Here is a 26808-nt window from a genome sequence, read left to right on the forward strand (position 1 = left end):
TTTTTGGGGGGGGGGGGGGGGGGGGGGGGGGGCACGATTGTCTGAAGAAAACAAAAACAACGGGACAATATTATGGGACCAGGTGATCGATGAACTGTTTTCCCTCGTGTATTTTTGAGTTTTTAATGCAGAGTTTTAATTGGAGCTGTTGTGGCCGGCACTCCTTGTCACATTGTTAAATGCTGTGTCACTGATGTCGAACCACTTTTTGATTCCTGGGCGAGGAAGTCGTTATTGAATCCTATGAATTTATTCCGAGTGGAGGCTGAATCCTTGGGAGCCGATTCTGACAGTGGGCGGATGTAAGACCCATCAACTGTATGATTGGTTCAGGAGTCGCCTGATTGATGTTGCAACTGAGCAGCCCGAAGAACTTTTAACTTGTCATGCTGTAAACTACTTAATGTCTGTGTACTGTACTGGAGGCAGGAGAAAGTGGTTGACACTGTGCATAATGTGTGTGTAAGAGAGACTGTGCGTTTGTGTGTGTGTGTGTTTGTGTGTGTGTTTGTTTGAGTGTGTGAGACAGAAAAAGTAATTAATAAATAACGCCTTTTTAGGAACAAGCAACTTTCAGGCAGAGGATGAATACTACTTGGTGCAATGTTTATAAAGATGAAGTAACGAAGGAATAAATATATTTGTTTTTGTTTTTTTATTGTAGTTTGTGCAAACGTGTAGCAGATGAGTTGTCAATACTGGTCGTGGTCAGGACAATACTTTTAAATCAGTTTTTAAGTGTATTTCATAGCTCTGTCCGGAGATATAAAATGGCAGAAAATTGACGTCCTAAATATGTCTTGATAAGGCCCACCAACAGTGTAAAGATAAAAAAAATTTAGTTCACGATCATGTATGTCAGAGCAGCATCAAATCCTCACATTGGAGAAGCAAGGACCAGAACATCTCAAAAATAATTTAGCATGAAAAATTACAAAGAATCAATGATTGATTAAAAAAACGGAGTTAATTTTCTATTGATCGACTACTTACTGGCAGCTCTAGTTCATTCATTGTCCAGGTGGTACATCCGTCCGTACAGACAGGCAGTCACAAGGCCGCCGGTCATGTTTGAGTGTTTCATGGTCACTCTGCCTTCTGAGGTCTTCTCCAGATGCTCCGGGTGCTCCAGGACCAGGTGACTTGCCAAAACCGACGGGTACACATATCTGGTCCCAAACTTCCCCTCCAACTGGAAGTCCATTTTTGTCTCCGCTTCTTCGACTTCCTGTCCACAGGAACTGGCCTCCAGCCCGGCACAGCGGACTAATGCACACACCTGTGGACAGAAATGGGGATGAATGTGACACGTGTTTTATAAACCAGATTGAAATTATTCTCGTGCATACCTGCAGGGCGTAACGTCCGTTTACGGTGTGCGTTCCGGCAAATGCTCCCAATGCATAGAGCTCTTTACTGTCGTTCTGCGGCAACTGCCGGTACTGGAGGTGGCAGCAGAAAGTGCCATCACACACGTCAAGTCTGCCCTCCGTCTTGTTCAGGAGGATAAATGTGAAGGGGTCGTACATCATGGATGAGATGAAGGTGCCAGCGGATGTGGTTTCAGGGTGAGAAGAATCCACACAGCTTTCTTGGTGACAGTATCCAGAGTCTGTAGCTGAGGATAAAGTAGACGCAGCCCTAACTACACCCTCCCCGGAGGTGACACTGTGCCCCACATGCAGTGGGTCTAAGACTGGCACCCTGGCCACCAGCAGCCTGCCCTCCTCTGGATCTCCTTTCCGTGCGTGGTGGTAGGTAGCAGAAAAAGGCGTGTAAATGCCGCTTCCTGTCATAATTAGGTGGTCGCTGCGAATGTTGGCTGTCAGTAGGGTTACATTAGCGCCCAGGCTGAAAGCCTGCTGGGACTGGATGGAATCCAGCAGGGGGAGCTGGTTCATCCAAGCCGTGGGGTTGATCAGCTGACGCACACCCTTAAAGATAAGAAGGTGAATTACGAGAAGATAAGATGAGATGGTAGGAGGTGCATTGTCTTTGTGTCATTTTTCTACCCTCTCCACCAGGACAACTGTGGGTTCGTGGAACAGGATGTCAAAGCAGGTGATGAGGCCAAACTTCCCAGCAAACGGTGTCTCAAATGTTATGATCTCCGGCTGCGGCGGTGTGTCAAAGGCCTTCTCAAAGTATAGGTTGTGTTTATGGTAGCGTGCCACCAGCTGCCCATCAGACCTGTATACAAGGATATACTGTGAACAGTTCACTCAGATTAGGAAACACACAGATTAGGAGGCTCACACCCACGGCACCTGAAAGCCACATTGGTGTTGAACTGCCAGCGTCCATCAGGCGGACAGGGGGAGGAAGGGCTGCTCTGCAGGGGGCAAGGCTGCAGGTCGGCCATGTTGGCCACCAGGTAGAGGTTGTAACGACGCGCCACACAGCTCAACCTCTGGAGAACCTACGAAACCGCAGCAATGGTTGTGTCACGGCAACAGTTGTCAGAATGCACATTCAATGATAAAAAAAAACCACGTCAAATAATAAAAGTTGAGATGCTGCACCGCACCTCAGTGTTGTTGTGTCTGCCCGGCTCTGTGCAGGGATTCCAGTTATCCTGCTGTGGGTCAGGGATGGTTTCCAGGTAGCCAGAGATGGATGTTCGGCTGAAGTTGAAACCCTGAAGACCGTCCTCTGGAAACACCAGGATCTGGGCTCCCTGGCCAAAGGAAGGCAGACGGCTGAGCACAGATTCATCAACCTGTTACAATGACTCTGCTCCCTTACAGCAGCAGGGAGAAAAAAACAACAACTACTATTGTACTATTGGACACTTATCCTGTCTGCAGGTCAGCGGTACCTGACCTTCATAACTGGACTTATGCCACAACTGAGTGTTTGTTCGTGTTTATGATCCAGGTGTTTAGAGGGAATCTCGTGCAATCAATGGCAAAGGGCATCTAAGGTTCCCATTGAGGCCAAGGACCAGTAACACTCATTGACCTGTTCAGTAAAATAATGCTGCATTCCAGTTTACCTCGGAACTCGGATCTCGGGGGACGGGTTTATCACACATATTAACTCATAATACCGGTTTATAGTTCCAGTAGGATCTCGGAAATGGAGAGCCGGCTATTTACTGCGGTGGTACAGGGTGTAAACAGATTGAGAACCACTGCTCTACCATCTTCTCCTTCCCACAATCCACGTCACACATCTATGTGATAGGTCAGGCGTTAGCCAATCAGAGAGCTTGTTCCCTGCTCATTTGCATTGTTTCGGTAAACCAACACAGGGACCCAGAGGGACTCGGACTGTTGAAAGGAGAGGCGAAATGCTTTTCGAAAAGCTTTTCCGAATTGGATTTGAAAAAGGATTTGAAAATGGATTTGAAAATCTTTTTCAAATTGCTCTATTTAATGATGGATTTGAAAATCTTTTTCAAATTGCTCTATTTAATGATGGATTTCAAAATGGATTTGAAAATGAATTTGAAAATGGATTTCAAAATGCTGTATTTCACATTCCGCGTCCCCAGCGGTCCTCCATAGAAATGTACTTTAAAGATGTTTTGAGGCGAGAATATAGTTGTTTTGACTTTATATCGATTTTCGATTTATCAAGTTGGAGCCTATTAAAACATTTGCTCCCACGTTTCCGGAGTCGTTCTTATTCAACCAGGAGATTCATTATTGGAAAGCAACGGTGTCTTATAGGCGGTATATATATATATATATATATATGCAACCAAACAAAAGAAATCCCAAAGTTCTATAATATAGAGTTATATACATTAATTTTTTTTACATTAAAATGCAACGCGTCACGACCAGCGAGACGAGCGTTGGCTCGACGTCGTCCTGGAGTGTACCTGCCGGGCGGCCCGGGCCGCCTGCTCCTCGTAGACGTCCAGGTTGGCCTGCATGTGCCGCAGGGCCGCGGGGCGCGACAGGGGGACGCGAGGCTGCGGGCTCAGGGTGGAGTGGTGCTCGTAGACGGCAGCAACGTACGAGGGCCCCGCGACGGGCTCGGCCGGACCGGCGGCCGACGTCAGGGAGAAACCGAGAAAAACGGCCACCGACAAGAACATGGTTTCTTCCTCGCGATGTCGTCAACGGCGAGACCAGGACTGACCGAGGGGGGGGAGGGTCCCGGGTCGACCCAGATAGTGTTGGGTTCAATGTTTACATGCGGACCCACGTGGTCGACACTTGTGACATACAGTTGAGTGAACCTAGCACACACAGCTGTACAAATAGGCTGTAGACGAAACTCTTATTTTGAAAAGGAATGACAGGAAACGTTAGTTGCGTGACCCGGAAACACTTTGGAGTGTTGACCTTTCCTCGCAGCTAGCATGTGTAGCACCTGTGCGCCACCTCGGTGGGTCGGATGTGTCGAGTGACTCGTTTTAAACATTTGAGGACATTATTAAAAAAGAAAAAAAGAAGAAGCGGCGCTTTGATCGGGTTTGTTTGTTCGATGTCCCCGTACCTTTTAAACCAGGTGTCATATTAGCATTAGCACGCCACCCCAGTGCGGCACAATGTCAACAGCACCAGAGGCTCCGGCGGGGGGAGCAGGTGCCCCCGTGTCTCAGCCCAGCAAGATTTTCAAGAACTGCTGGAGCTGTCGGCTCATCTCCGGCGGCGGGCTGGTCCTGGCCGGAGCGTATGTGTTCATGGCGGCCCGGAACGTGATGCGATCGGGCGGACCCACCTCCATGGGCACTGTGGCGCAGATTACATTCGCCGCAAGTGAGTAACGGGCCTTTCAATGTCAATGAGTTTTTTTTTTTAAGTGCAACATTAGTTGTTTTTGTTTATGGGGAAACAAAAAATAAATAATAATAATAACACACAGCTGTTTTTATTTCTCAGGTCTGGCTGCGTGGGGTGTCGTCGTGATCGCTGACCCGATAGGAAAAGCGCAGAGGAAGACGTGAGGACCGCTGAGAAGCGCACAAACTGTAAATACTAACAAGGACTGACAGGATGGTCGTTCACGTGATGATGAGGAGGAGGATGATGATGATGCTGATGGCTGATCCCGAAAAAAGGCAGATGTTTGTTTGTGTGACAATGATCGGTCGACTCTTGAGTGGACGGACCGAGCTTCCTGCAGCAACGGAAGCTGTTCTGCTGCTTAAATAATAAATGATGACAAAGAGATCATACACTTCACCAAACATGCTGAATGTGTTTTTTATTTGTCGACTTTGAAATGTTTGTGTACATGGTGGGTGTTGTGTAAAGGCTTCTGCAGAGGGATCTACACTGAGTGTATATTTCTTATGAAATTGTATGTATTTCATGAGACAGTGACGAGATACAGCTTTGTGGAAATGCGTCAAGAACATGTAGTTCCAGCGACGGAGGGCAAGGCCATATCCTGAATCAGCATCAACTCAGCATCACAGTGGGCGTCAATATATGACACAAAAATCCTTCCTTGCAGAGCCAGAAGTATTTATATAACAAATTGTATAATTTGTGCTTTTAGTTTTAAACAAATTTATTTTTTAGATGTTGAATGATAAACATTTATCAGGGCCATAGTCATACATTAGCAAGCCATTGTAGTAGAAGGCAAAGACAAAAAAGTAGAGTCTTAGTATCAGTTTTTCAAGCCAAAGACGCTGATCCTGACAATATGTGGAAGCGTGCCATATTGTTTCAATGAACAAATCCAGTAGCTTCATAATCCATCCAGAGCACAGACACAACACACACTGTGGGTCAGTGAGTCTGAGTAACCTTTTATTAGTGTTATACTGATCTGAGCACGGTGGCTCACAGGGAACAGTTTGATAAGCATGATGCAAAAAAAACACCCTAAAGTCATTTTCAGTTGCGTAAAATGAGCATGACATTCTGATTTTTCTTTTTTTAGGTTAAAGAAAAATATGAAAATAGAGTTGACAGTACATTTAGGCACACTATTAACACATACTGTACACATATGCACAATTTTCTTTATAATAGATTCATATATAGTGGGGTTAAAAAAAACAGACAAGCCTTCCTGTATGGAGAGGTGTGCAGAGAGTTAAAGGTGACATCTCATTCACCTGTTGAGAGAGGCTCCAGTTCATGGGTCCGAGGGGAGTTTCGGCCAATGACTGCAGCAGAACTGGGCTCAGTCCGGCCAATGGGAGAGGCCCTCACAATTGCTACGGTAAGTGCTCATTAGCAGTGATTCCATTGGTCACAGGACGCCGCTCTCATGCGAGTCCATTGGACAGGAGGAGGGGGGAGGGGTCAGTCCCTCAGCTGTCAGTTCAGATCTTTTTAAACTCCACAGAACGAGCCTGAATTCATAAAGCTACACTCGCGAGTTCAACAGAAGCGGCGGTTTCAGGCCGCCTCTGAGCTAGCTATATATCCCAATGAGCTGAAAACCAGGCCGCAACACAGATGCCCCGCCCCTGACTCCGCCCAAATCGATACCCAAAACAGATTCTGCACGAGTGGGTGAGGAAAAGTGGAAAAGTCTCCCCACGCACCATAAACAAACAATCAGACTTATAAAACAAGTCTGTAAAATAAACATTGTACTTTTACAACAACGGAATGTTAAGTTGTTGGGGTAAGAAGACGTCTCCGGGGAAATTCTTTCATGTTCTTTACTATTAAAACAATGTGAATTACTTCTTTCAGTATAAATGATTCAAAATGCACATGCATCAAAGAAAAAGAAAAAAATATTGCACAAAATTTAATTGTCTGAATAAAAGTGATTAGGGATATATCTCCATATCTCTATGTTGATGTCCATTGTAATGTTCAATCATGTGAAGGAGAACGCCGTCTGGCGTGCGTCTCTTGGTCAGTAGATACTGTATATGGTTTTAAGGCTGGTTCACTAGCTCGCACACTCATTCACTCACTCACTCACTCACAGGAAATTCTATACGAGCCAAATACAGACTAGACCAGAGAGTACATTCTTTGATAGTGCGCTTAAACAGCCAGAGACAAGCTTCCCACAGCTGTCACACACTTCGGTGTGTCCTCACAGCCTCAGAGCATGGCATTCTCTTTCCTCACATGATTATCGATATGGAGCACTAAAGTTTAGTGTATCCCGTCATCAGACCAGTACACACAAACACACCCGCACACAGAGGAACAGCATGAGCTTTGGTTGTCAGGTTATGACAGAAGCATTAAAGGGGGAGTGGCCTATTCTTTGAGGATCGTGATGATGTAACGCTTTGGAAAAGCAAAAAGGGGAGAGAAAAAAAATATAGTATCCAAGAGAAGCATTGAGGCTGAAAAAAAAAAAAAAAAGGACTATAAAAATAAAAATCCTCCTTTTCTACCCATATTTGTTCAGTCACATTTTAAAAAACAATGCCTCTTCAACCCAGTGATATTGACATATTTGGTTGCTATGAAAACAAAATATTGTTGCATGTTTACAAGTGTGCAGATTTTGCAGATCGAACGTCTACAGCATGAGGGTCAGTGTGACTGCAGCCGGCTCAGCGATGGCAGACTGAGTTGGCTGAAAGACAGAAGCGGGAGGGTAAGGCAAGGTGTGGGTCTATGCTATCTACTCCTGCAGTTTAAAAACAAAACAGTATCTGTGGTCTGCTCTCCGGACCACATGGAAGCAGCATCGACTGGCCCTGGATAAAGCTAAACACAACTAAAAAGTCCAAAAAGGAAGGAGAAGATAGACGTTAAAAGAAAAGACTGCCATGTTCAGTCTTGGTGCAAATTACAGGACTTGTGTTTTGCGCATGTGTGTGTCACAGAGCGAGAGTCGGTTGTTCATCCTTCAGTTTTGTTTTGACAGAAACAATCAGCTGGATAATAGGAGTGTTTTTCACTCGAGAGTGTGTGAGCAAAGTGGAAGGGCAGAAAGCACGCACACTCACATACCTCACTCTTAGCTCTCAAGTCTGTGTGTGTGTCTAGCATCTGTCCTTTCCTGTCACCTCTTGAGGGAGGAGGATTTGAGTTTCTGGCTGTATCTGTGGATGCGCGGCGAGCGGGAGTGCAGCTTGACAAAGAGCTCGGGGAATTTGTACTGGGGGAACATCGTCTCCAGGAAGCCCTCCAGGAAAACGTAGACTAGCCGACGGTTCATGGGTTGGTACTGGAACATGTCAAAGACCCGCAGGATGCCCTTTCTCGTGGTGTCCGCTCCGATGATGTGCTTCAGCTCATCTGGGGCGGGAAGAGAAATATCACAGTTAAAAGTGAAAAAAAACACAGCTCTAATGGGTTCTGTTTTGCCTCTTTGGTGTGGCATTGGGGCAAGAATGATGCATATTATGAGTTAGTTAGACAATAGAGATACAAATGTCAAGCTTCTGCTTGTCCTTAGCTACAGGCCTGTAGGTGCGTGTTAACACAGAGGCTGCACTCCTGTTCTGTGATGCCTTCTATAAAAAAGCTTTGGGAAGCAGACATTCAAATTAACCAAATGTGTGATTAGTAAAATAACATGTCAGTCTTCCTTATAAAATGCTGCTAGAAATCACTTCTGACACTTGTACTTTCACACACAGCAAAAGCGGCATTGACCAAAATTATGCTGACTTCTGCCTGCCAGCCGAGGATGGTATAAACCTTACAGATATTCCAACAAGACACTGGCGGGATTTCTCCCGTTGCTGCCGATGGTCAGTGTGTGTGTGTGTGTGTGTGTGTGTGTGTGTGTGTGTGTGTGAGCGAGAGAGAGGGTGACGAGGACAGTCAGACAAAGAGCTCCTCACCTGGCATGATACCCAGCAGGCTGGTTTTGGCAGCTACTCGTGTCCTCATGCGGATGTTCTTGTCCCGACGGGGCGGTGACTCAGCCAGTATTCCATTGGGCCAGTAGGAATCCCTGCAGGGAGACCGAGCCAATCAGGGTTACTCCTTATTCCTCTGTCAAATCGGATAGGCTTGAAAGAAAAAGGGGATGTGTTACCTGAACTTCTTGACGTAGTCCGCCACCTGCTCTGGTGAGGTCAAGTAGTCCACATGATCCACAATTTTCCTAAAGAGACAAAAAAAAGAAAGATGATTCGGTTTGATGTCAGTGAGAAATGATTTCACAACTTTTTAATTTTTCTGAAGCTCCCGGTGAAGAATGTGCATGCATTCTGTGATCTGACAACTTTGATCCTAGTTTGCTGTTTGCTGAGGTGGGACTGCAATAAATATACAAGCTGTGCAATTTTTCGCTAACAATCACTCTTCAACCAAATGTGCAAGACTATTAAAGCAATCACATTATGCTCATATTCAGGTTCATAATTCTAATTTGGGTTATAACTTCACAATGTTTACATGCTGACTTTCGGCTTTTTAACTTTGCAGACCTTTTATATACACAAAAAACCCTCTATAACACACTAGAGGAAAAGGGGAAATCCTTTACCGCGTTTGGGATGATTCTGACAGTAAAAACACATTAATAGTCGACTGAATAAACAATCCATGACTATGTTATTGGTATGGATCATTTTGACCTGCTTTTTGCAATATAATCTATTCTGAGCCTCTGACCTGTTGATGGTGTCTCCATATGTAGCTCTGATGAGCTGCTGCAGCAGGTTCTTGATGTTCCTGCGCAGCCACTGATTTTTCTCCTTCAGGTCAAACACTTCATCCATCAGCAGCAGCATTACCCTCAGTGGGATGTTATCATCAACCTGGAAAAGCATGACACACATTCACAGTTTTACCGAAAACACAAGAACAAGAAATGACTAGCAACCAAGTCAAGCCTGACTGACTCACATTGTCATCAAGCTGGGCGGAGACTCGACAGTGTTCCATTTCAGACTTGGGGAGGAGCGGGGGCACCTGGGAGAGCAGAGGAAAGACATCATGCCTGAGCTAACATTTAAGAGCAATGAGCAAAAGTGGAGGCTTGTGGTTCCAGACGTTTATTAAGATGCAAAAGACTATATTACAGTATGTAACAGTGTTACCTTGAGTATGGACTGTTTGATGTCCTGGCCCAATCTTTCTGACATGCGGCCCATGTTGTCAGACACCTTGGTCATCCCTTCAGCCAGACTGTCTGGCAGGGCCTTTACCGCATTGGACACATTCCTCATGGAGCTCCTCAAAGGATTTACAAATGTGTCTATCTGATGGGGGGTTGAAGCGAAGAGGAGAAAATTTATTTAAATGTAGCCTGTTTGTAAGCCAGTTTTGAGACGAAATAACTGCCGAATTAAAGATTAAAGCTGATGTCTTGAAAGAAGAGCATCTTCAGTGAAGTGCTACTTTTCGTATGCTTATATCCGCTGTAGTACTCAAGGTTTCGGGCACATTGAAAATATTGATGGCCAAAAACATGTCCTGAATTTTGAAATCTTGGTGCAACCTTAACACAACGTTTTTGCATATATAAATAAATGACAGTGAAATGCAGATTTTTGTTTAAAAAACATTAGGTGACCTTTCTTGCAAACTCTCCTTTGCCCTTGCTGTAGGCCTTGTTTTCTAGGAAGTCGTAGACATAGGGAATCAGAGTCGGGCAGGCCTTCACCATCTCTGGGTTCAGCAGCAACTAGAAGACACAAAAATGATAGATATACATGCAACAATGTGATGTAAGACAGTAAAAGTCTTAACATGTAATTACCTGTAGGTAAGCATTGAGGTCTTTTTTTCTCTTTTCCAAGAAATCTCTGTCCATGTTGTTGAAAGTCTTTTTTCCTGGCAGCTTGAGGATCGACGCCATGTTCTCAAACTAAAAACAAAATATATGGAAACAAACAAATGTTGTTTCATGTTTTAACAATAATATTCACTTTTTTTACGGAATAGAAATGTTGCTGGCTTCTGGACAACTGGTGCACAAACATCCTACCTCTCTCACACACACACACACCTGTTCAGTGATCCTCATATGGAAGTCGTGGAAGTCAGAATAGCGGCGGTAGGTCTTCCAGCAGTCCTCACTGCCATCGTGGTTGCGTCTGAACACAGTGATGGCGTACAGCGCATAGGTCTTACCGTGGTCGTTGCAAACCCCTGCGGCACCCCAGAAGCCGGGGAGACAAGCATCAGCTACCCCGCACGGCAATAAATCCAACGGGGGAATGGAATATGAGGGGGTGGATGAAAGTAGAGGAAAGAAGGGAAGGGAAAAGAAAAGTGTGGGGGAAGAAGAGCAAGCAAAAGAAAGAATGCAGAGCGCAGAGTGTGGAAATGTGATGAAAGGGAGGAAAATGTGACAGAATGACAGGAAAGGTAAGGGGGAGTGGGAGGAAGGAAAAAGGAAGAACAGAAAAACAGTGAAGGTGATGGAATGAGAGAAATAAAAAGAATACTGGAACAGGATGAAAGTTTCACAGCAGACTTGTGCAGATGAATGGGGCCAGGAGGTGAAAAGTTGAAAGAAAAAAACATGCAAGGAGGAGCTAGTGGGGACTAACAGACAACCGGTGTGAAAAATTCAAACACGAGACATACACGACGTCCATATCCCACTTCGAGAGGAACTCAACTGGAATGTTTTTAAAACTGACTTGCACATACACAAGTTGTAAGAATCTTGATCAAACTCTAATGTTTTTGAATGTTTGGGTTGTGAAAAAAAATCTGAGTGTATTTAGAAAATTGTGTGTGTGTGTGTACCTGTGTCGGAGATGAAGGCATGTAGGTGCATAGTGTCATCGTGGCAGGAGTTAGACAAGTCGTCCAAAGACTGAAAACACAAGGAACAAGTTATCATAAGGACTGGAGGAGGTTCTACAGAAAAAATACAGGATTTCTTGGGCCCTGTGACAGGAATTGAGGACGACTCACTAGGTTTATGCTTCCTGTGGGAGAGCCATTAAAAGATTCTCCATCGCCATCATCAGATCCCCGGTAGCTCGGCTCTTTCAGCATATCCAGCTCTGCTAGCATGCGGACGTAGAGAGGGCTCTGCTTGAAGGAGGGGTAGTAGCGCTCATCACGTAGCATCATGTCATACACCTGTGGTAAAACACAGTATGTATGTTAGCAGGGGTCATTAAATTCACTGATATACAGAGAAAACAGTTGAATAGATTTTGTACCTGTCTCTGGATTTCATCAAATATCTCTGGCGTAGGATCATCTTTCTGCAGCTTCTCCCCCAGTTTTGTGACCGACTCCTCGTCCACTTGCACCCTGGGAGATGCCTGTTGCAGAAGAATTAATAGCAGACACGTCAGTAAATCATTTACTACAATTTACAATATTATAAGGTCATAGGCTGGAGGAAGGAGTACTTTAGAGCAGGTACATTCGTGCGTAATTTACCGTATAACTACAGGAATTAAGTTTACAAACCGTGGAGGGACCAAAACATGCCTGTTCACGCGCTTCCTACCTTGTCAGAGAGGTATTGTTCGTAGACACCCAGTGCTGCAGCCTTCAGCAGTCCCTTGGTGGCGCTGGGCTGTTTCTTGCCATCTTTCTGCCAGCCCTGCATGGCCTCCAGTTGCTGCTGAGCCGTCACCCTGTAACCCTCCACAGTGAGCCAGAAAAAAAGCTCGGCCTGAGCCCCCGCTGCCTGCATGAAGTCTGGAGAAAAAACACACACACAGACACACACAGACACACACAGACAGACACACACACACACACACACACACACACACACACACGTTATTTTAAAAAAATATCCTTGCAGCATAATAAAATGACAGAAAGAGACACAAGGAGTTGTAGTTATAAACTATAGAGGAATGAAGTTACGGATTATAAAAATGATTAGCAGAAATGTTGTGGACTAATGTCTTGGCATGACTTCAGTGGCGTTTGGCATCTGTGTGGTACAGTAAATGCGATGCTGCATTTTCTAGAATTACCCATGAAGAACTGTAGGGCTATGTTGTGGATGAGGATGTGATCCAGTGGGATAACACACAGCTTGCCGAAGTTGGCTGCCAGCTTCAAGGCGTCCACCTCCTGCACAACATAGACACAGAATCAGAAACGTCCGACGCGCAGAACAGGTAAAATCGTCAATGTTTGACCGTCAGTAATGTACATTATATCTGCTCCTCCAGTGTGAGCGCAATCAAGGCTGTGTTGTAGTTTCTGACCTTGCCAGACTGCAGCCTCTGAATCCTGGTCTCACACACCTTCTTCACAAACAGAAGACTGTTTATCTGGTTCTTGATCACATTAATGTCTAAAGGACAAAGACACAAAAAAACATGATAAGAGGAGATGAATGCATTGCATTAATTTTACCATTCCTTTCATGTCCTGTGAGCCTCACATGACCAAATACTTTGTGTGTGTGTGCCCACCATCTCCAGCGGTGTCTAGGGAGCGGAGGTACTGCAGCTCCTCCACCACCTTGTCCTTGACCGCCTCCAGCTCAGCAGGCTTGTCTGTTAGCTTCAGGATGTTCATGAACGCTTCATAGTTACAGCTGGAGTCGCTTATCTACACACATGCGCGCACACACACACGCACACACATAGTCAATGACACATATACCACTGCAGATTGTTGTTCCTGTCCCACTTCATTTACGTTCTGAATTATTTATTGGACAGTTTTATGATTATTTACACAAAAAATGGCTTAAGATCAGCTGATAGGTTGAAGGTATAGTTGGTCAAATCTCACCATCCATATGACGAACTGGTTGATGTAGTCTGGGTCGCTCAGCTGGTTGATCAGAGGAAGCAGCACACCACGAGCCAGCACCTCCTAAAAAAAACATCACAGTGCATTTTTCAGACATGCTGTGTGATTAATATATAATCTTTGTCACTCAGACCAGTGAATTAACGTTAAGGTACATGTTGAGATTGTTCAGTATACTATGTGAGCCAGAGCAAGGTTTTGTGTTGGTGTATCTTACGTGTACTCACCCTTAGGAAGTATCTCATGTTCTTGTTGTGGAAATCTCCAGGAGGTAGTAACAGATACAGAAGCAACTCACACAAGTCTCGAAGAAAACCTGACACACACACACACACACACACACACACACACACACACACACACACACACACACACACACACACACACACACACACACACACACACACACACACACACACACACACACACCTTGTGATTAGGTTTTACTCACGATAACATCAGAAGGCAGCACATTTGCATTCAGTGTGACGGTGTCAAATGTAAAAGGAGAGCGATTGCGGACGTGTGTACCTTCTTCGTCTTTGTTTGAGGTGCACACCACGTCTCGACAAATCTTCCTTTCCATCTCCACCTCGGCTTCGAAGAAAGAGTCCACCAGCTCCTCCGTTATGTCTCCTGTTCAGACGACGAGTCAATCAAGAGTTATTGTTTGTCATTACATCAAAACATCACTAAACTCTACTCTACACTATTACGCTACAAACAGCACAATCATAAAGAGTGTTGAGCACAAATCCAGACAAGCCAAGCATACTAATGACTATTGTGAGTGAGAGAGAAATCATGAATGTGTGCACATACTCTGCTTGTCCTCTCTGTCGGCGAGGCGATCCTGGGCTTTTCTAAAGACACGTAAATGGGTGGCAAAGTCGTCCACCAGGCGAGTGGTAAAGTAAGGCTGCCAGTCCACCTCTTTGGACCTTGACACACAGACGCACACACATAAAGTTGAAGAAATACAGAACAGAATTGGCAAAAAAAATCCTTTAATATCATGGCAGAAAATGTCACTTATGATTCAGAGTGAGTGTGTGTGTGTGTGTGTGTGTGTGTGTGTGTGTGTGTGTGTGTGGGTGTGTGTGGGTGGGTGTGTGAGCTCGTCTTGTACCGCGTTGAGAACTGGACGAGGGCATTCTGCAGTGTCTGTCTGATCTCCAATAAAAAGGACTCATCCTCGCTCAGAGTGTAGTACCAGTACTGGATGTAGTCTCTCAGAGCAAACTGGATCACCTACAGAGGGAAAGAGAAATAGAGAAAGTGGAGGAAAGCAAAAAAAAAAAAGAGATGGGGATGGGGTGAAGAAAAGTAGAGAGAGGGGAGATTGAATTAATTACAACACCACAGTTGAGTGCAAGGTAAAGGTCAGGCTGAACTCTTAAACTGCCCATGAACCATGTTTTGAAACTCCCTCAGATAATACGTCAACTTTGTGCTCTAGGGAGGGGAGTTATCCAAAGTCACTGCCTTATCACTTCTGCCTTTGACATAATGCCACAAGACTGTAACCTATTGTAACTATTGTCTCTCTCATGAATGTATAAATGCTACAAGAAAGATACTCCGGTTGCTGATTCCTCCTGGACTCTGTCTGGGTCTTGTTGGATCCAATCCTTCTGCAGAAGCCGCAATAAATTCACACAATTTCTTCCTTTCTCACAGTTTCTCTTAAAAACTGACACGACAGTAAATAACTCTTCTTTGTAAGAAAATTAAATCTGTTGATTGTCAACGTCTTGTACAAACAACAAGGGTTATAGATTACTCTAGTCCCCAAAAACCTGGATTTATCAGTAAACTGTTGAATACAATAGAAATTGCAGCTGAGCAGTAAGATTAAATCACATGAATCAATACAACTGTCAGTATCTGCTGCTACTGTATGCAGAGGGAGCTGCAGAGGGAGGGAGGTTTGGTCATTAAAATGTTTGGGGTTTTTTGCATCTCAGAAAAGAGACTGAGTTGGGGGTTTTTTGTGGAGAGCAAGAAACAGGTTTAAACGGTGTCACGCAAGTTCTCGAGGTTTGCATGCGGCTGAAATGATGAGTGAGCATTCCGAGGGAGAACACAGACACCGAAGCAGAGCAGTCACCTGACCACCTCAAACTGCTAAATCTGCACTTAACTCGAGGACGTGCTTAAAGCTTGTTTTCTCCTGTGAGTGTCGTTAATGCAGGACAGGTAGGAGAGAAAAAGTGTGACCGCCAGTAAATCTCACACACACACACACACACACACACACACACACACACACACACACACACACACACACACACACACACACACACACACACACACACACACACACACACACACACACACACACACACACACACACACACACACACACACACACACACACACACACACACCTGTTGTAGTGGTTCATCTATGAAACTGGAGCCAGTCAGTCTCCTGTCAATCTTTATGGGCTTCATCTCCAGCTTCATCTCATCCAATGTCTGGAAAAGAGACAGAGCGAGGACGGATGTGATGAAATGTGAGCAATCAAATCAGCACAAACGCAAATGAACTGCACAGTAACTGGCAGGCTGACATCATTACTTCTGACACTATCAACAAAGAAACTTGATTAACAAACTAATCCATTTGTTGATTTGAGTAGTCAAGGTCAAAACCTGTGTTCGTTTAAGCTACTTTTACCTTCACTATACCAATCTGTGTGGGTGAGAGGTAAGAATGCTCGCATTTTTCCAGGTGTTTCTCTGAGTTGATCTTTCCATAGAGCAGAGTGACCGCGAAGCCTCTGGAAAACAGAAGAGAAAATAAGATCGATCAGTTCAAACTGATCTGTCAGGCTCCTGTACAGCGTGCTGTGGCCTAAAAATAGACGCTTCAATACTCACCCTCCAACGAAGCAGAAGATATAAAACGCCAGGTAGAATATGGCAAAGGGTCCAAAGGTGACGAGGAACAGCACAACTCCAAGACTCCCCCATCCCCAGATGGACAGACTGGCCTGGAACACATTTCAAAACAAAACACAGACTGAATACACTACATCTTACACGTTAAGCGGTACAGCCAATGTGTGTCTATTTGAATTAGTCTGAAGATCATTTAAGTCAGTCAAAAGAAAGGCTTCCTGCCTAATGTTTGATCAGGGCATTTAAATCTTCTATCACTGTCAAACAGGTCTTTCAGTTTGCAGCCAAGAGGCCAACTAAATTTACATTATTCATGTTTTAAGGCACTGATTTAGATTTGTTTACATTAGTACTAGAGCCCGACAGATTTCGTTGGCCAATATTTTCCTATCACAGATACAACTTTATCGGGGTATAAGTTGTTCAGTGCAGACCAAGATGGAAACGTAATGCAGAAAACGATGCTTGGGGTAATTTAGAGAGGGTGTCAGAACATGGTTTGTCCAGCAGAGTGTGCACCGACTCCATTAATTTACCATCTCTCAGCACCGGCTACAGCACGTGACAGGGTACATGCCACAGCTGGGCATCAAGGGTAGGGAGTTGGGCTCAGTCATTTGCTTTGAAACCATGGCTTAGAATACACACAAACACAATCAGAATTTTACGAAAAAGGATCGTAACTAGTTGGGAGTAGAGCTGTAGGATTTCGCAAGGTGTCATGAATTTAAAGTTTATCCATGACTTTTTTTTTCAGGATAATCCATGACGCGAACTGGCCCTCATTGAGTTGTTGGTGGCATCAGCCCAAAATATTTCAGTATCGGTCTAATCAGCACCACTGTTTATACTGTGCATTGACATCATCCACAGAGCAGAAAAAAACTCATGCTCTACATGTTGGTACAGGAAAATATTATTTAAGAAGATACACTGTGGTGTGTTGTATTATTATGTGGTGAGTATAAGACGAACACTGGGAGTGTGTGTTTGCACGTGTGTGCGGAGTTGTGAGTCACTCACATCCTATAGTTTTCCTGTTATTGTCAGTGCAGGAAACCAAGCTCTCGTTTCCCGCTAGCACCTCTCCGTCCCAGTTTTCCACATAACTTACTCTAGTAGCTCTATTTTCAGTCCCAGACTGTGACGCGGCTGCAGGTGCAGTTACCGCGATTGCAAAACACGAGAGAACTTAACTGTTACTTTCAGCTGTTGAATACATGAGTTGGGGGAAGGTGAGGACTGGCTGGCATACTGAAGCTACTGTGGAAGTAGCACTGGCGCAAACAGCAGAGCTAATACCCATTCAGGTCAGCTCAAAGCAGGCTGAGGGATTAAAAAACATCACATAAGATCCGACACGCCTTGCCTTTTCTTAAGCCATATTCACGTATGTCATCAAAAGCAGGTTATTTGATGAGATGAGCAGTAAAGCATGACTGCATGCTTGTTTTTGGTTCTAAAAAGCCAAGATGTTTAAGGCTATTTCCTGTAATTATGGAGCCACCTGCAACACTGTCAAGGATTTGCAGGTAAAGATAACTGATAGGGATGCTTACAATGAATATATGTACTTATACCACACAAATGTGATGGTTGAGTGTCCACAAACCCAGCACGTAGAAGCAGCCAGGCTGTGCAAAGCTACATATATCTATATATGTATTTTATATAACGACAATGATACGTGCAGTGTCATGAGTTGATGTGAAAAAGGCAGTTATCTCCATAAATGGCGGTAATATGTGAAAACGGTCACAGAGTCACACTCTGTATATTGCTCACACTCACATTCGGGTAGCTGACAGACATCATGATGATCAGCAGCGATGATCTTCGGCTGCCCTACATTCATACCAGAGTTGCTTAGATAAGCAGCTCTGCTGATGGAGCCAGATAGGGACAGACAGAGCTTCCTTAGGACACTGACACATTGTTCTCTCGGCCAAAGTCAGCTATGGACAATTGGATGACACACATTAAACTGGCGGCCAAGTGTGTCGGAAGCATGGGTCAACCAGATTACTATGTACAGTATAGCATGACCACTGCACACAGGCAGCCTATTGAGAATCGGTGGTAAACAAACGTCGAAGTATCGTTTTTAAGCAGCTTAAGTGTAATCGATCGAATTATTAATGATTAGAAACAGGAACTACATTTCACTAAACTCAGTACAATAAACATCAATTTGAAATATCTGCACATATGCAGTCCTCATGACTAGGACGACCTGATCCAGTTGTCTTTTGTTTCCACTCCCAATATGGCTCATTTCATATCAGCAACAAAAAGATGAGTGGATGAGGATATCAGCTGCAGTCTGAGTCTGGCAGTGAGTGAGGGGGCCACAGCATTACACAGGTATCTAATTATTGAGCATATGAGTGCTGCGTCATATTGTGAAATTTAATACATGTATATTTCTGATAATATAAACTGTAAGAAAAATACAACAAAGTAAAGTGTGATATTTTCCACAAAAATGTACCCACTGCGCTTAGCCTGTTCGATCTATACAGTATCTGCATTTGTAATTTTTTCAGACATTAGCTCCTGTAGTTTTTACATTAGATGTTGGCTTTGCTTTGCTGACAGTCCCTGTCAGTCTCTACTCAAACTTGCCACTATTGTTTGTGCCGCTCCATGGTGTTCGCAGAGCATGATGTGTTTCAACAAACAAAAGGATCTCAATCGGATCAGGCATCACAAAGCTGACAATCTTTTTTTTTTTAAAGAATTAACTGGTCGTGCAGTTCCGGTCGTACAGATCAGACATCAGACATATGTCATCATCAACCACATCAACTGAATACACAGCACAGCGGGAAATTAAAACCTGGTGCTGATGGGTGTCAGACTGTATCTACTCACTGCCGACATGTTCGCCAAGCATCTTCTCACCAAGTTACTGCACAAAGCAGACGATAAGCAATGGTTATACGCACTGGTGGTGACAGGCGGTAGAATGTGTCCAAACTGGCTCGACAACCCCAGTGTTGTCACTATAGGAAGAGAATAGGGCTGGTCAAAGAAGATGCCTACTATTACAGTTGAACTTGGAGTAGTAGGGACACAAAGGAAGCTTTCCATTCATCAGAAGGTTTACACCCTACCAAAAACTTTGATTCATATTTAATGAATGAAAATGTCCCGACACTCCTAAGGCAACGGTAGCACAGTTATTAGACACAATCTCGTTTATTAGATAAACAAATGATACTGCAGGTAGTGACTTTCAGTACAAACCTCAAAGAACTGATTGACCTTTGAAAACACATCTACTCCGTTTAGCTGGCACCCACACAGCTATCACAGAGAGGCCAGTTGTTATACCGTTGGTTGGTGTTCATGCGCTTTTAGCAGCCCGCCTCAGCTTACCAACACATTCATTACCACAACGTATAAGCTACATGCTAACAGGTGACTGTATTATATACACACAAACAAGATAATAGTATGAAAACACAGACTCAGAACTAAAGATGCAACAATTCATTGATTAGCAATCGACTACTAAATTAATCACACCTATTCTGACAATTGTAAAAAAAATAAAGTCAAATCTCTGATTTCAGCTTCTCAAATGTGAGTATTTACTTGTTTCTTTGCTCCTCTATGACAGTACACTGAATATCTTTGGTTTGTGATCAAAACAAAACATGATCTAGGGGTTTGGGAAACACAATTGACATTTTTCAACAATTCACTACATTTTATGGACCAAACAACAAATCAATCAATCGAGATAACAATCGACAGGTTAATCGATAATGAAGATAGTTGTTAGTTGCAGTCTTAATCACAACCATCTGGATGAACCTGAGGCAGGTGACACGTCAGTCCGATCTGCCTACATTATTTTGACAATTTGAATTACTTCAAGCTTGATTCAGTGCATGTGTGCTGAGTTTGTGCAAGTCATCTGCATCTGTGTTTCCTTCAAGTATTTCTGTACGTACAAAGGCTGGTGTAGTTAACCTTCTGATACCCTGGTTAGGTAGGCAAATATATCTGTTTCAGTGGATAAGCAGTTCAAAAATATTTTGTGGGGATATTTGCATATAAATGCAAAATCTGTAGATGAATAACGTAAGGAATCCTGTCTGAGTCCATTGCATTACTCAATGCAATCACTCCCTGAGAAAGTATCTGAATGTAGTTCAGATGGGTAACGTTACGTCTGGTCTGACGTCAGTGGTGCCAGTGAGCAGCAGCAGTGAACGTAGAGGCTATCAGTGCGGCTTTGTGATGAGATGATGAGGCTGTGGAGGCTTGGCTTTGTAGGAGACATGATAACCAACACTCTTGAGTCATTACAGCTTACACAGGGTTTTAAACATGAACCATCTGTCCAGTGATTAACACCAAAGCCCTACGGGGACACGCGTCTAAACATCGAGGCGATTCCTTATGCAACCCACAATGAATAGACACACATAAGCGTGGACGCAAATAATTGTTACGGTCACTAAACAAAGTGTGTGCACATGCAGACTGACACCTGGACATTTGATCTAAAGTAGGGCCGAGTGGTGTGTAGGCTTGAAAACTTGACTTTTGAATAAATTCTTAGTATACATGAGTAATGAAACTTGTACATCATAACATTTTTGAGGCTGACTGGCAGACTGCACATGTACAGCGGCAAGGTTTTTGAAGAGCGTTCGTCTGTTGGACGTCCTTGACTCCAGGTACATTTTGAAATGCACAAACAGCCTCTTATCAGTGTCTTGGACGGAAAACTGCTCAAGGGTAGATATTTCTATTTTTTTTCGACCCATGCACAAGTCCACAAGTGCAGATCAGTGTGGCCAGTGCTGGGCGAGAGGTTAACTCACCCCATTAAGGCTCTCCTTTGGGAGATCCATGGTTAGCGCCTGAGAGGGAGAGAAAGTAAGTGGGACTAACTTATCATGCAGGCCTAATCCACCAGAATAACCTTACTATAAAGAGCTGCCACAGTAACCTTGGGAGGACATCTCCAGAAGGACATAAGAAAACAAACTGAAGCTGTGCGATGAAAAGAGTCTAGCCAGGTTAAAATTGCAACAGAAATGATAGCACTTTTTCAGAGAGGAAAAGAAAAATATATTAGGTTATCATTCATTTTTGCATGAGAGGTTTAAGATGATCAGGGTTATGACTATAGTGCATTATCATACTTTTAGACAGCCTTAACAAGTTTAGCTGTCCTGGCCGGGTTAGTCACTCTGCATCTAAACATCTTTCAATCATCTGCTCCTCATCCGCAATGCAGTTAGCTCAAGGTGAATTGTTTTTCAAGTGCATGTCTATAACATGTTTATAATTGAGACATGTGCTGTGATTGTGTCAAGCAGCACTAACTATGGTCTGTGACTAACTATTGTGTACATCCACATTATAAGGGTAGGTCGAGTGTAAATGTCGTAAAATGTCATAATATATTGAAAAGAAGATTGTGGGACTTCTTCAAGATTGATCTCAATATGAAATCATCAGACAATCACACATATTAAAGACAAAATATGAATGACTGAATGGAGAAACGTAGATGCTTTGGTTTGACGTGTTTTTCTTGACTCCCCACCATCATGGAAACAGAAAATCTGTGAATACCATTTTGAAGGATAGTGTTGATCTCTTAAATCTATGCAGAGGTGCTCTGACGCTTCTCTGGCAGTTGGTGGGGGCTCTGCACCTTTACCAACTAACTTTTTTCCATCTGATTTGTCACCCACCTGTGGCACATACTCCTGACAAACACAGTTTGTGGCAAGTAACCAGTTAACCCTCTACTCTCTAGCTGTATGGCCGAACATGTCATAAATCACATAGGATTGATGCAAGCAAAATTCAGGCATAACTGGTGACACAGGTCTAACTCTGATGCCAAATTTGAACTGCATTCTGTGTCTCAGCATGAGCTTAACTACTGTGGTTATATCTGGATAAAAGGTCACTTCCATTGACTGAAGGAAGGAGGGACAAGCAGGCCTGATGTAACAACATGCCGGCCTAATATGTCCACCAAGCTTTGATTAAGACACCTTAATGAGATTTAGCTAGGGGTGAAAAGCACTGAGATAACTTTGTGTGCATGTGGATGAACACACAATGCACTCACATACACAAAGGTGTATTCATCAAGCTATGTGGCTACACTATTCACAAACATAAGTAAATCACAGCCAGACAGAAAAAAAAAAGTTCATGCCAATGTCTACACCTAAACTTGATCATACAACCTAGTGAATAACGAAGCAAGACAACACATTGACAACAGTTGAGCTACAACTTACTGTGCATATATGCATTTAATGACACATAGATGCTAATACAAGCGGGACGCAAAAGACTGACTGAATGAAACTCAATGGCTGTCGAAGTCTGAGACAAAACCTAAGAGGTGAAGCAGACAGGGGGTAGGCTTACAATTGGCTGAGAGGCCACAGCGTTCCTGTGCCAGACCTTGGATGACGATGACGATGAAGACAACACTGTTGACCGAAAGGGTCCCATATGTATTAAAGCTGCGAGTGAGTTGCTACATCTACATCTGACTACCCGATGTAAATATCAAAAGAATAGCACAGCACAAGTTGATCATCAACCTTAGACTAAAGGTCATCAGAGAGAGCGAAGAAGAGTAACACTTGACCGCACTTCACACAGAAATCAGTACTCCCTGACAGACAAGGAGAGGACTGCAGTGGCAGCGCAAGCCTCATTACTGAGGCTAAACCTGTACTTAAACTGCAGGAGAGCTGCCTGGACGGGGTTAGGCCACCTGCCGCTCAGGTGAGGCGGACACTGCAGGTCTGTCAGCGGGCTGCGCCTATTCCCACTGGGTCTGGAGCAACAATACGTGTTCAACGGGTTTTCTGGTCGGCACATGTCACGGCCAGAAGTCAGGCTGTCGAAAGTGAGTCAGGGGACCAGAGTGCATTGAGAAACTGCATCACGTGGGATTCTGTGGCAACAAGAACAGCGATGTCATCGCAATTTGTCACGAAAAAAATTGAAAAAAAATCACAAAGCCAATGCTAATCTCTACCAACCCACTGACGAGCTACCGCGAACTCGAGGACACCGTATTCATATTTCAAGACAGGCCCGCGACAGGCCGGCTCGTGTGTGTCTGACACGGAGAGGGGCGCTGCTCTGACTGACAGCCCGGCCGCTGCTCGGCGGTGTATACACGTCTCAGACTTCCCCTGGAGTTAAAGAGAAATGAGAAGGACATGACACGACAAGCAGCCGCCACTGCTCATCGTGCGTGTTGCCAAGGTGAACGCCGTCCCACTGGAGAGAAATCAGATCCGTGACCGGCAGCCCCCACAACTCTTTCCTATGCCGCCTGGGGAACTTTCCTTTGCCCGGATTGTTGGATGTGACCCGCCACTGGCCGCGCAAAGAGCTAACGCCCAGCTCACCTGTGTTTGTTGTGATGAGGAAATTCGTTCTTGACGGACGTTACTCATAATACAAACGCATACTACCGACACTGCCCGCGTCGAGGCTAATTCCGGCGCGGCGTTGACAGTGCGGATATCCTCGGCTCATCGTATTAACGTTGCGTTGGCCGTGTAATCCCGGGCCGACGGCCGCTCTCAGCGGACGGACGGCGCGGCTGCGTGCCGTCCTCTGGCCCGACGGGCAGTGTGTTTACCCGCGGGGATAATGCTACGACGCTAGCTGCTACATGCTAACTAGCCGCGTCTACCAGTGGCAAACGAACTGCTTTTAACGACACACGCGTCGACTTCACCGGGCGCCAGCTTACCTCTGCGAGCATCGTCTAAAAGGCTGTGCGTGCAGTGGACGTGGCTAGCCCCACCACATTGTAACGTGCGAGGAGGAGGTTGTTGTTCTCGATTAAAAACGGTCGCATTTCCAATCGCCGTACTCTCTTCGGAGCGTCGCCATGTTTGGCAGATTTACGTCTCGGGGTGCCCCGTTTCCGGACGTCGCCGTGTGATTGGCTGGGAGGCAATGACGCAGAAACACACCCGTTACTGATTGACAGAACCAAATGCGGTGGGCGTGATAATCGACTGACCCGACTACAATAACGTTTGACCACTTTCTGACCCAGTCTCACTCAGACATGATTGAATGCTGTTATGTTTATGTATGTGTTTGTGTATTTAACATAATGTCGATTTAACGGAAATGATGTACATGTGTACTCTCTCACTGACAAAGTACAATCGTATTTATTTTTCGACATTACACGTATGGGACAGAATGTGGACAGATGAGTCACAGCTTTAATATTTAAGTACATTTACTCAAGAACTTAGTTTCTAATTTTTTTAATCATATTTTACACTCTAACTTCATTTCATGCCGAAAGGAAATGAGGAAAACATTTTTTTTACCTCACATTATTTATATAATAAGTAATTATAGTCACTATTTTCTTTACTGATTTATATTTTCCACCCAACACATATGATCACTTCACAGATTAGGGTTTGTGGTTATTGATTGAACAACACAGAAACAATTCACAGTAGTGAATTGACCAGACATGATCATAACTTGCTGCTTAACTATAATGCACCAGTTGCAACTGAATAGTAATATAACACTCACAGGACCAGTTTCTCTACAGTTGTGTTCATTTGACATTTTTACTTTGTGGTTATCTTATTTTTTATGGAAGCTAACGATATTCATACTTTGATATATTTTTTAAATTCTGTGTTAAAATCCCTAATCTCCACCCATACCTGCAGAAAGCCACTACTAATTTGACCACACTCCTAAGACTATATAAACCGGCCTGAACAAGGGATCAACGGATGTGAGTTCAGATAAACCTTTCACCGAAATGTTTATTTAGTAAGATATGGCATATATTGTTAGATCGCACCATTGTTTGGTGTTTTATTATGCAAGATTCCGGAGTTTAATTGTGAGAATATAGAGAAAATGTGTAATGCCATATTGTGGATGCATTGATGATGTAAGTCTGAAACTACTTACTTTTTGTATTATTAGCTTTATGTAGATTTGTACAGAAAAAAATCCTCCACCAATCACCTGTTGCCATCTCATCCCAGCTTTTAGCAAACTGAACTACTGGAACGACTTCTGGATCCTGTGTTTAAATGTGCACCACATTAGATGTTCTCTGTACCAACAACACCACCACCAACAACAACAATATCCTTTTTTCACTGTCTCCTTGATATTAGTCACACAGGTCAAATAAATTGAATCATTAGGAGACGGGGCAAGAGCGAGTGCAGTTAGATCACACGGTTGACCAGTGGCTATCTGCAAACCTGGTGGTAATGTATTGCCCCAGTGGTACCTACGAACACCCAAACATAGGAGCCCTCTCATGTTTCCTGTTTCTCCATCTCCCTCATGTCCTTCTACTCCATCTCTCCCTATGTCACATGGCCCAATCAAACCCACAGCAAAGTTATGAGTGTAGACTTTACACCCACACTTTATAAGTCACTCTGTAATCCAGCATGAGCAAAACACACAAGTTAAGTAGTAATTTTCTTGCATCCAGTTCAGTGGATACATCTAGTTTTAAGTGTGCAGGGAAACGGATAACAGTTGGCTTGTTGAGCCGCCTGTTTTGCAGGTGTGCTCATCTTTTCACCATTTGGTCGTTTTTCCACAAAATCCACAGTCCTGGCAGCCAGCATGGTGTAGTTGAGCCTCCAACCTGCAGTGCTGGATCTGCAGCACTAGAGGTCACTGCTGATCAATCTTAAACTGCCGTTAGTGTGAGTGGATGGTCTGAGAAGAACTACTAGTGGAATGTCTCAAATAAATTAATATGTGCATGCCATTCATAGTTTCATACCCCCCCCCCCCCCCCCCCCCCCCCCAACACAAGCACAGCAATGACCCAGGGAAGCATAAACACGTTTGACTAAAAGTGCAGTTCAATCACAAGACTGAAGTCATAGGATTGTCATATGCAGATCACACACTGCTTCCTTTTCGCCCTTTAACCCTCCTCAATGCTTGGAAGCTCCACTGGAAGTAATGTGGAATGGGGAAACAATGCTATATTATTTACTGTTTGCCGTTAGAACATACAGACTAACAGTGGCAACAAGTGCTGCACAAGTGGTTTGACAAGTTTAAACAAAACATATTTATCGTTGCAATCCATTGTAACAGACTGTATTCAAGACTACCACCTAATGGGGCTGTTATGTGTCATGCAGATCACTCTAAGTTCTTTCTTTCTCTGTTGGTACTTTGGCAAAGGTCTGCTCCATCACACATAGTGACAGACAGTGAACAAATCCCTAAATCTATCAGCACTGTAGGTGATTTTTGTTGACCCGTTTAACTTTGACATGGTAAATATTATTGGTTTGGAATGAGACATA

General features: G+C 44.1%; 3 protein-coding genes across 5 annotated transcripts; 1 reads left to right on the forward strand and 2 right to left on the reverse strand.

Annotated features, from left to right (window-relative positions):
* Nucleotides 1–18: 18 nt before the first annotated feature.
* Nucleotides 19–4193, reverse strand: btd (biotinidase). The gene is made up of 6 exons (XM_035620898.2): nt 3830–4193; nt 2528–2677; nt 2268–2419; nt 2013–2190; nt 1350–1934; nt 19–1279 (listed from the first exon to the last, which is right to left on the reverse strand). Exons 1-6 carry the CDS (start codon nt 4046–4048, stop codon nt 1007–1009), a joined length of 1557 nt encoding a protein of 518 aa, XP_035476791.2. The 5' UTR covers nt 4049–4193; the 3' UTR covers nt 19–1006.
* A 20-nt stretch (nt 4194–4213) lies between these two features.
* On the forward strand, nt 4214–5146 carry dmac1 (distal membrane arm assembly component 1). The gene is made up of 2 exons (XM_035620904.2): nt 4214–4715; nt 4839–5146. Exons 1-2 carry the CDS (start codon nt 4505–4507, stop codon nt 4901–4903), a joined length of 276 nt encoding a protein of 91 aa, XP_035476797.1. The 5' UTR covers nt 4214–4504; the 3' UTR covers nt 4904–5146.
* A 558-nt stretch (nt 5147–5704) lies between these two features.
* Nucleotides 5705–24386, reverse strand: snx13 (sorting nexin 13). Of its 3 annotated transcripts, none has more exons than XM_035620896.2 (25): nt 24222–24386; nt 16433–16545; nt 16230–16332; nt 15938–16027; nt 14677–14798; nt 14370–14488; nt 14079–14183; nt 13775–13863; nt 13527–13610; nt 13202–13340; nt 12992–13080; nt 12755–12854; nt 12274–12467; nt 11978–12082; nt 11724–11894; nt 11553–11622; nt 10804–10982; nt 10555–10662; nt 10369–10479; nt 9893–10054; nt 9699–9764; nt 9465–9610; nt 8884–8952; nt 8687–8799; nt 5705–8135 (listed from the first exon to the last, which is right to left on the reverse strand). In XM_035620896.2, the coding sequence occupies exons 1-25, from the start codon at nt 24231–24233 to the stop codon at nt 7900–7902; spliced, it is 2895 nt and encodes a 964-aa protein (XP_035476789.1). In that variant the 5' UTR covers nt 24234–24386; the 3' UTR covers nt 5705–7899. The 3 variants fall into 3 exon arrangements, with proteins under 3 accessions (XP_035476789.1, XP_035476788.1, XP_035476790.1); XM_035620895.2 differs by lacking the exon at nt 24222–24386 and adding an exon at nt 18245–18263; XM_035620897.2 differs by lacking the exon at nt 24222–24386 and having other exon boundaries at nt 10804–10946.
* Between the last annotated feature and the right edge of the window lie 2422 nt (nt 24387–26808).

This window comes from Scophthalmus maximus, chromosome 22 (genome assembly GCF_022379125.1).
Source record: "Scophthalmus maximus strain ysfricsl-2021 chromosome 22, ASM2237912v1, whole genome shotgun sequence".
NCBI lineage: Eukaryota > Metazoa > Chordata > Actinopteri > Pleuronectiformes > Scophthalmidae > Scophthalmus > Scophthalmus maximus.

Coding starts and splice junctions, on each gene's coding strand:
- btd (XM_035620898.2), bottom strand. CDS start 4,048: ATGTTCTTGTCGGTGGCCGTTTTTCTCGGTTTCTCCCTGACGTCGGCC. Junction 2,678..3,829: donor CGGCCCGGGCCGCCCGGCAG/GTACACTCCAGG, acceptor TCCTTTGGCCAG/GGAGCCCAGATCCTGGTGTT. Junction 1,935..2,012: donor CAGTTGTCCTGGTGGAGAGG/GTAGAAAAATGA, acceptor CTTATCTTTAAG/GGTGTGCGTCAGCTGATCAA.
- dmac1 (XM_035620904.2), top strand. CDS start 4,505: ATGTCAACAGCACCAGAGGCTCCGGCGGGGGGAGCAGGTGCCCCCGTG. Junction 4,716..4,838: donor GCAGATTACATTCGCCGCAA/GTGAGTAACGGG, acceptor TTTATTTCTCAG/GTCTGGCTGCGTGGGGTGTC.
- snx13 (XM_035620896.2), bottom strand. Junction 14,184..14,369: donor CGACAGAGAGGACAAGCAGA/GTATGTGCACAC, acceptor TCGTCTGAACAG/GAGACATAACGGAGGAGCTG. Junction 10,480..10,554: donor ACCTCAATGCTTACCTACAG/GTAATTACATGT, acceptor TGTGTCTTCTAG/TTGCTGCTGAACCCAGAGAT.